This window comes from Balearica regulorum, chromosome 21 (genome assembly GCF_011004875.1).
Source record: "Balearica regulorum gibbericeps isolate bBalReg1 chromosome 21, bBalReg1.pri, whole genome shotgun sequence".
In the NCBI taxonomy this organism is placed as follows: Eukaryota; Metazoa; Chordata; class Aves; order Gruiformes; family Gruidae; genus Balearica; species Balearica regulorum.
The window spans coordinates 5,618,055-5,627,695 of record NC_046204.1 but is presented as its reverse complement, the minus strand read 5'-3'; the positions used below and the strand labels follow the sequence as shown (position 1 = coordinate 5,627,695).

The 9,641-nt window shown below is 46.0% G+C and overlaps 1 protein-coding gene across 2 annotated transcripts; it reads right to left on the bottom strand.

Moving 5' to 3' along the window:
- Window positions 1-1,892: 1,892 nt before the first annotated feature.
- Window positions 1,893-7,711, bottom strand: TARDBP (TAR DNA binding protein). Of its 2 annotated transcripts, XR_012838535.1 has the most exons (7): window positions 7,371-7,708; window positions 6,675-6,927; window positions 6,204-6,367; window positions 5,037-5,177; window positions 4,180-4,350; window positions 3,221-3,808; window positions 1,893-2,735 (listed from the first exon to the last, which is right to left on the bottom strand). XR_012838535.1 is itself a non-coding variant. In XM_075772925.1 (6 exons), exons 2-6 carry the CDS (start codon window positions 6,910-6,912, stop codon window positions 3,278-3,280), a joined length of 1,245 nt encoding a protein of 414 aa, XP_075629040.1. In that variant the 5' UTR covers window positions 6,913-6,927; window positions 7,371-7,711; the 3' UTR covers window positions 1,893-3,277. The 2 variants fall into 2 exon arrangements, 1 of the variants encoding a protein (XP_075629040.1); XM_075772925.1 differs by having other exon boundaries at window positions 1,893-3,808; window positions 7,371-7,711.
- Window positions 7,712-9,641: the final 1,930 nt, after the last annotated feature.

Below are 9,641 nucleotides of genomic sequence, written 5' to 3'. Positions count from 1 at the left end.
CAACAAACACAGAGCATCAAGGTACCTTACACCTCTTCCTGGCGTATGGTGGTAGTTGAAGAATCCCGGTAGCACCAGCTGCACGCTGCAGTTGGGGGACATTTACATACCATGCTGTACATTTCAAAGTCTCTCTATAGGTACCAGCTGCACAACCTTAAGGAAGTTCTTGCTGTCAGCTGCAAAAACTGTTTTTCTGAACAGTTCTATGAATAAGCTTTCACAGATGTATAATTTCAGTACATGTTCAGCTGACAACAGATTCTCAAAACCAACGTTATAAAATCTGGCTTTGACTACACTATGTATCCCCTCACAGTTACATAAACTTCCTCTTTCCTGCCTCTCACATTCTATCATTAGTATTTTGCTTTCTAGAATAACTGAAAGTGAAAACTCCTTAAAGAACAAAAAAAAAAGAAAAACAACTCCAAACACTTCAATGTTTTCAATAGTAGTTTATTTACTCACTTATAAACACTGGAGTATGCAAAGCAGTTAGAAAATACTACTGAAACTTGAAAGTTATTCTAAAATTTTCAGGGATTTTGTTTGAGGGTGAAGGAAGGCTAAAATTATTTGCAAAGACTACTCAGTGCTGTCAGCCAGCCTGTTAAAACCTAAACCTGGACAATTTAAACAAAATTAAAGCCATGCTAATTACAAAAACTTACCATGAAGTTCCTTGCAGGGGGATCGCACTTAGTCTTTGGAGGTCCGAGAATACCATTTTTAAGTGTTACTCAGCAGAAGTAGCTGGTAATAGTGCAAGTGCTAAAATGCAAAATTCACAGATGGTACAGAGTTTGGAGATTATTCTGACTTAGGTGCAGGAAATAAAACGTCTAAGCAACTTTTTGCAGTTGGATATGAACAACAAAAGTGTGGGATTACTTCTCAGCCTGCATGTTTAGAACCCCTCTTTAAACCTTTTAAAATGTACAGTGAGACCCAGATGATTTTTTAATACTGCAAGTGGAAAACTAACAGTAGTGCAGTTTTGTCCACTACTGAGATGGTCTTCTATTCTTAAGCCTCAATATAATACGCAGTAATGAAGATACAGCTTGACAAGTTAAATAGGTTAAAACCGGTGTAAATTCATAGCCACAGCTTTAGTAGTATGGTGGATAAAAATACAGATCAAGCTTCAGTAGGTTTCAAGCACAAGTAGATGAAACAATTCCTCAAGCTCCTACCACCAGTGGAAATAATCTTCCACCAGTTTCTGCTGAAACATCCTGCTCTTTGTTAAGAAGCTGCCTCTTAGCTGACACTTCTGCACCTGTAATAAACTTAGTTTTTCAGATTAAGCCTTCTGTCAAAGTCTATGTATATTTACTAGTGCTTTATTCAGCTGGAAAGTCTTTCCTGTGACTAATCTTAAACAGGAGTTTATAGCTTGCTTCTGGGCTCAAAGTGTTGCAGAACCCTACTTCTCATGAGTGGGCTGGTTTAAAAACAAGAACATGCATCCTCAAAGGAGATGCTGTGGACAGAAATACATCTTGACAGTGTTTGTCTCCCCCAACCCACTTCTGATGAGGAACTCCACCTCCTAAAAGAGTAAGTAAGTAACGTTCCTTGGTACAGATGCAATCTGGAGGGAACTGCTTACCATTCTAGGTGCGGGCACCCAAACGTGTGGGAACTGGATTTTAGGTATATACGTATCACTGAACAGTGCAAAAGTACAGTGGATTAAACTTGGGTGTCAGGTATCGATACATGATGAGTGGTGGCTCCGTTTGACTTGTCAACTTTTAGAGCACGCTTGTCTGAAACAAACTGAATTACTGCAAAAAAGCTTTACAGAAGTTCATCTCAAAAGGGTAAAATTAATTAACTGCTATGAATTCTTTGCATTCAGAGCTGCAAAACAAAGACACATATTACTTAAATCAGTTTTATTTAAGAATTTCCTACAGTGACAAATCTTATAAAAAGCATCCAAACACGAAACTGCAGCAAACAGCATTCTTATGGATATCTTACAGACAGTGGAACTTCCACCCTGGAGAGGCACACTGAGCTCGCTAGTGATCTCTGCTACAAGAGCTACTGCAAAGCACACCACAAGCTCAATGTTCTCATCACAAACCCCATCATCTTCAATTCACATTACCACACTTACAGATCATTAACAGAAAAAAAAACACACACCATACAGCATTCACAGCAGTTGACATAAGGGAAAAAAAATACAAATATTCATTTCACGTAACACATCCAACTAATTGATTAACTAGGTATAAAACCCACTTAAAGTCTTCCACATATGGATGTCCTTTGAATGCAATAAACACTCGTACTTTATTTGCTATCATTGCTCTCCGCACACTCTCACCAAAGCCACAGGATTGAGAGACATCTCGCCAAGTAAAATAAAATCCCATAATGCACCACCAGGTCTCTGCATGCGCTCTCTCCTTTATCTCGCACATACCAGCCCTCTCATGCCTCGGCACCACCATCAATCCCACACAAGGTTTCAAAAGTTCAAACAGCCTTCTGGTTCCATCTCACAGCCTTGCGTTCATAGCGTTGATACGACTCCATGAAATAAAGAGTAGCGGATAAAAATGGAACACCCACCGTCTAAGACGCAGCATGTGCAGTGTGATGAAGTATTCTTGGATGAGAAAGCATGTAGACAGAAGTATTCCTAAGGCAGAATATTTACAGCACTGCTTTCAATGAAGTGCTTCTTCCATACACATTTGAAATGAGATGAACTGCGGAGATTAAATGAAGCCTTCATATCGTACTTTAGTATGGAGGGGAGACAGTGTTAAAAAGAAACACAAACAAAACAAAAACGACACTGTGTTCTCCAACTGGGGCACTTGGAGAGTCTTATGGTGGGATCAAATTAAAAACAAGAGGGAGAGAATGCTGTTTCTGACCAATGGTTTCCATTTTGAACATGCAAAGAATTCAGGTAGCCAGGAAACAAGGGATAAAGTATTACAGGAGAAACCTTTCCTATCGATTGTAGTGTTAGTTTACCTATCGGGCAAACAGCAGTCCACTTCCAAGCATTCAGTATCCCAACAAGATATGTAACAAAACTTAGAAAAATCCTTTTACCTTTCTCTTTTTTTTCTTTTTCTTTTTTTTTTTAAAAAAGAAAAATGTCAAAAATACTGCTGAATATACTGCACACTGAACAAACTGTTTTGGAAAATTTTAGTATATATGTAATTTACAGTATACTTACCATGAGTTAGAAAAATTTGATTTCCCACCATAGAGTCAGTATCAGAGCCCACTGCGTCTACATTCCCCAGCCTGACGATTTGGAATCCATGCTTGAACCAAAGCCTCCGTTAAACCCGCTGCTGGAGCCCGCGTTCGAGGCCGAACCCCAACCTATCGCTGCCCCCGAGTTGGACCCACCATAGGAGTTACTTCCTGAACTAAAGCCCTGGTTCTGCTCCCGCTGCATGTTGCCTTGAGGCTGGTTGTTTCCCGACGGCCCCGACTGGTTCTGCTGACTAGCCAGCATGCCCATCATCCCCCAGCTGCTCTGCAGGGCTGCCTGCGCGGCTGCCATCATGGCAGGGTTGATGCTAAAGGCTCCAAAGTTCATGCCCCCACCCATGTTACTGCCCTGGTTGTTACCCAGTCCTCCCCCACCTCCTCTGCTGTTGCCAAACCCCCCCTGATTCCCAAAACCTCCCGGATTACCACCAAATCTTCCACCTCTCTCTAACTGTCTATTGCTATTGTGCTTAGGTTCAGCATTGGATATATGTACGCTGATTCCTTTAATGATCAAGTCCTCTCCACAAAGAGATTGGGCAACCTATAAGAAATAAGGGATTGATTAAATGTATGTTAGACTTCTTTTTTTTTTTAAATGTTAGTACTACAAGACAAAAAAACCCTACATGATTCTGACCAGATATTTAACCTGCAAAGGAAGCATATGGATATACTTAATCCAATTTGAAGTGGTTTATCTTTGCATTCGCTACTACACTAACTGCAGTGTAACAACAGCATCTGAAACGTATAACCTCGGACAATTCAGTAAATCAAATCAAGCTAATACCACTGGAATTCTCGAGACAGTGGACAAGTAAGTGTTCCATGTGCAGTACCAGAAACTATGCTTTGTCAAGCTACTGAAACGCAGGCTGTCTAAATACAAAGTTAAAATATTTTAAGATTTACCTGATCATCTGCAAACGTAACAAAAGCAAAAGCTCGGAAGGGTTTAGGAATGAAGACATCTACCACTTCTCCATACTGGGCAAAGAACTGTCGGAGTTCATCTGCTGTCATGTCCTCTGTGCAGCGCCCAACAAACACTTTTCTGCTACGTAAAGGTTCATCGGGACTTTGCTGGACAGAATTGAAGAGGAAGAAAAATAGAAAAAAAAAATCACAACTACCCTTGAGATCTGAGCTGCCTTATGATAAAGGTCCCTTTTAATCTAGCCTGTTCTGAGGACTGAAGATCAAGAAAGTTTGAGATTGTAAGTTAAAGACTTTAAAAAAAGTCATTCTGTTCAGAACATGCCTGCAGCCTGGTGCAGAGGGAGAAGAGTCACAAGAAAACAAAGACGGGAGGAATACACAAGACCACTGCAGAAGTATGTTGGGGTTTTTTTTGTAATAGCTGCCAATATACACAGAGGAAAGAGAAACTTCAAGTTCAGTTTTTAATTCAAAAACTCATTCTGATCCTCCCTAGGTTAGTTATTCTGCCTGCTTTCTTCTCCATTTATTCACACAGCAGACAACTTAAGCAGGTGCTGGACATTAAAACACATTATCTTCAGATTTCCACCTGTACTTAATTCCCCCACATAACTAGCTGATGTCCCAACACTTCTAATTCACTTCCTGCTCACCCACCTCCTCCCCATTTTCCTTCTGTGCTTTCACTTGTTCTGTCCACTCGCAGACTGAAAAGCCACATCCAAGAGCAGATTATTAATCTGTTCATCTGCTCACCTAACACAGTTGCTAGAGAAGTGCACTTCCAGTGTTTGGTAAAAATAAACCCAGCAATAGTACAATAGTACCTTAGAATTGGGAAGTTTACAGTCACACCATCTTCCATCTATCATGTGCCGCTGAGACATGACTTTCACCTGGGTTTCATAATCCGTAAACCGAACAAAACCAAAACCTTTTGAGTGGCCAGTTTTAATATCCTTCTTAACCTAAGACAAAAAAAAGCATACTTTAAAAAAAAAGACAGAAACAGTGTACACCTGTATTTGTGACTTAACAACATGCTATTTACCAGTCATTTCCTGTATCAACTTTAAGATCACCAGAAAAAGTACACAAAAAGTTTTGATTACCTTTTCTTACAAAAATTACCGACATAGTATATAGTCAAAGCAGAGGCCTGTGACACCTACAAATTAAAATTATTAGCTTGCCTTGAGCCCAGGCATAACCAAAAATGGGATATAAGTATTTTGTAATATTGTGATGGCATAGCCAGAGCAGCTGTATAAGCACTGTGACCACCAAAGGGACAAACACTTGTAGCTGCACACATGTAAAAAAAAGACCAAGTGTATAAGGATCAGGTGAGATCCCCCTTCTGGGACGATAAAAACAGCATCCATGAAGACAGAAGAAAACCGAAGCAGGTTTTGTGTTCTGACTTCTGCCATCAAAGAGCCCTCACACCTGGCCAGGCCATCAAGGTCCCAGGCTAACGAGCAGCACCACAGCCACAGGACCGTGCACATGGTTGATGCAGGACACAGGTGGTAGAGCCCAACAGCTTTGCATAGGCAGTGATAACACACAGTAACCGCTGCTATGAAGTGTGATGTAACTCAATGAATTTAGCTAAGTTCTGTTTGAGAGTGTATCAGTCTTGTAAATGCTCCCATCACAGCAGTCTCTAATTCCTTAACGCATACATGCATATATAAACACACATATTCAGCTGCAACAATTAGTAACAGTAATACAATTTAAGAAGCTCTTAAAAACACTGTACCCATTAAGCTGATCTGCATGAATTATCACTCCCAGATATTCCTGGCGATCTGTACCTACTCAAGCCTGCAGCTACAAAGCTCATGGAACAAAATGCAACCTAGGAACAGAGACACAGCTTCAGATCTTCTCTGAGTTTATATGGCTCTGTTTGTTTCTACTGACTTCCTCAGAAGACCAATTTCTACCTAACGTCCCTCCTTACTTAAGCTGCAAAAGGATTTTACCTGCACCATGAGAACTTCTCCAAATGTACTGAAATACTCCTTTAAGTCTTGTTCAGTGGTTTTCCAGGGAAGACCCAAGACTATTAAATCCGAAGTCTTCTGTACTGCTCGTTTCACTTTCACAGCTGATGATGCATCTGTTTCATCCATTTTTCTCTTATTATCTGAATATAAAGAAGTACATTAGACATCATCTTCAACTCTGGAAATTGCTTCCGCTGGATAACGCAAGACTTTGTCATTAAAGCGCTTGTATGGGTAGAGAGTTAAACATCTTACTGCACATCTGAAAACTCACTGGAGTCAAATCTATTCTGCAGGACAGATACATGAATAAAATCCCTTAACTTCTGTAAAGCAGAGGGTTCAACAGTAATATTGTAGCCGTGTTAAGTTAGCAGTGACTCACACAGACCTCTTAGCTGAGAAAAGCAAGCTTGTACAAAAAAAGCCAAAGGAGCTTAGACAAACCTTTCGGATAATTAACAACATAGACCAGGTTTCCCCATCCAGCTTCTGGCGCGTGCAGAATGCCTTCCACCAGCCGGACACCCCTCATGCACTGCGACACTGGGTTCCTGTAGCGCAGCCCACAGGCCCCGGGGAACTGGGCGGTCACCGTGGACAGCAGCACGGTGCCATCGTCCTCCGAGGGGATCTCAATGGGCTCATCGTTCTCGTCCTCCGTCACCCGGATATACTCCGACATCTTTGCTGGAAGTTACTGAAGTACAGGAGAGAGGCGAAAAGCAGGCATAAGCCATCACCTTGTTTCTCCCGATATGGTTTTCATCTTTCTAGCCTTAAGGCATAAGCCCATTTGCATCTATTACACAACAGGGTACACCGAAATGCGTTATTCGCTGACGTTAAAGCCTCGGTCCCTGCCGTACAGACACACGGACCAACACCTCGGTCCATCACAGAGCCTGCGGAAGGACCGACAGCGACCGCTCCCCGAGGCACGGAGGAATTTCTCCGGGCCGCCGCAGCCTCCCCCTGCGGGGCTGGGACCAGTGACGGGTTGAAGGAAACAGCCCCCCTCGGCCCCATCGCCTGCCAGGGCCCACCCAAGGCTGCCGCCTCCGGGCGCGGCCCCCTGCGCCTACCACCGCCGGAAGCCCCGGCCCGAGCGGGCCCCGAGCGCTACCTCCGCGCCCCGCTCACCGGCCAGGGAAGGGAGCGGTGTCTCCGAGAGACCCTCACCGCCTCCGCCGCGCACCAACCCGCTACTCTCCACTGGCACCGCACAAAATGGCGGCCGGGGCCCCCCTCAGAGGCCGGGCCGGGCCACGGAGCGAACCATTCTCAGCAGCGGGGAGGGGTTACGGCGGAGCTCGTCGGACCTCGGAGAACGCGGTGGGCCCCGACCGATCCCCGGCGACGCGCCACCCGCGCCCAGCCGCAGCCCGTATTCCCGGGATGGGGGCGGCGGCAGCTGCCGAAGGGACCGCTGCCTGCCCTGCTCCCCCCCTAACGGCACGGCCGGTGGTTCGGCCCTGCCCGCGCCTGCGCGAAGCGCCCTGCGAGCGCACGGGCTGCCGGGAAGGGGCGGGGGCGGGGCGGGGCCGGTACTCCGTGCGCACGGGGCGGGCCGGGCGGAAGCCCCCCCCCCCGGGAAGGGGGCGGGATAACATACACACACACACACACACATACATACATACACCCACACGTGGGGAGGGAGGGCTCGGGCCGAGGCCCCCCCGCGAGCGATAACAGCAGAGCCCCAAACCCGCACCGCGGCCCGGCCCCGAGCACCCCGCGTCGTGCCGAGCGGCCCAGGCTGAGGCGGGTCTCGCCAGCGCCCGCCTGGCGTCGGGAAGGGCGGCGCGCGGAGCCGCAGGCGGTGTAAGGACCCGCTTTCCCGGTAGCGGCCGTCGCTCCAGGTAAAGGCGGTAGTTTGTAAGGGACCCCGCGGCCGTACCGCGGCTCCCGCCGCCCGCGTGACTCGCGAAGGCCGGTCGGGGCCCGCCCTGGCGGCAGAGGGGACGCAGGGCTTCGTGCGACGGCGGCCGCGCCCCCCGAGGGGCAGCTCCCCGGGACAATGTCTGATGAGGAGCCTCCGGAGGGAGAGGAGCGTGCTGGAAGCGGAGACTTCCCGGTGTGCGAGAGCGCCTTATCGAAGGGCGGCCGTTCCTCTCCCCCATCTCCGCTCTCAGAAGAAGAACGAGGGCGCTCAATTTGTAACCAAAAGAAAGACTTCAGGTTCAACCCAAGCAACCCACCCACCCCCCAAAACGAGCCCTGACCAGCGAAGCCGTTTGTTCAGGGAGGGCGAGGGGTCTCCGTCACTGGGGAGAAGTCAGCCATGAACGACCTTAGGTGTACCAAAAGTTCTTTCTGTTGGGCAGGAGGAGACACCGCGTGCACTTTAAGATCCTTTTTCACAGAACACGATGATAACAGAGATGCCGAGTATGGCAATCACTGCGCTATCTGAGCATTCGCCTGGAAGCGCCTGTGTGTAAGGTTATCTGTAACAGCACAGGAGGCAAATCCTCCTCCCAAAAGACGTAAGTGAGCAATACCAGCCAAGGCATGTTGCCACTTGAATGGCATCATTCTGTGCTTGGTAGGAAGGGTTGATCAGACATGCCTCTGTCTGCAGATCTCCTGCAGGCATTCCCTGAGGATCTTGGGAAGAACTAGATTAACCAGGCTGACGAACACAGACAGTTTCATGGCAGCTCAGTTCTGTGTATTGTATTTAGTGTCCTAGCCTGATACACTCCCTCCCTTCCCCAACAACTGGTTTGTCACTCCAAACTGATGTCTTCATTAATTCTTCCAGATGTTTGGGGCTGGGTTTCCCCCCACCCCTCCCCAATTCACAATCCTATGAAAAAACAATTTTGTAGGATTGCTAGAAGGTTAAAAAAACCTAGTAGTTCTAGCCCTGTCCTTTAATACCTAGTTAAGTGTTTGCTATAACATGGCCTAATCCTCTCTAGACCCAGTCTCCCCTTACTTAATGGAAAGACTTAATGGTTAAATCTCATTATACAGTATTTTAAACTTCTGATCCAAAGCCATTACGGCTAAGGGACACTCATGTTCTTGCCACTTTTCTGACTCTTAAACAAAACAAAGATGTGTAGAAGAGCCTGTCTACATACATTTTCCTAAGCTGCAGTCACAGGAGGGACTGCTAGGTAGGCTACCATGCTGAGCCTTCTCTGCTCATGTGCTTTACACAAGTCTGTGCAAAAGAACCATGCAGAGGAGAAATCAGTGGTGGCAGGAACATGGTATTTTCCACCTGGTCTGGTTCCTTTTGTAAGGTTAATCATCTGCTTTCAGTAGCATAACTCTCTAGATTAGATAAACACTCCATTTTTTATTTTGCAGTGATAATACTATAAAGCTATAAATTAGTAGCTCTTCTACAGTTTTAATCAATCATTTCATGTCTAGATAATTGCCATTGCACATCTC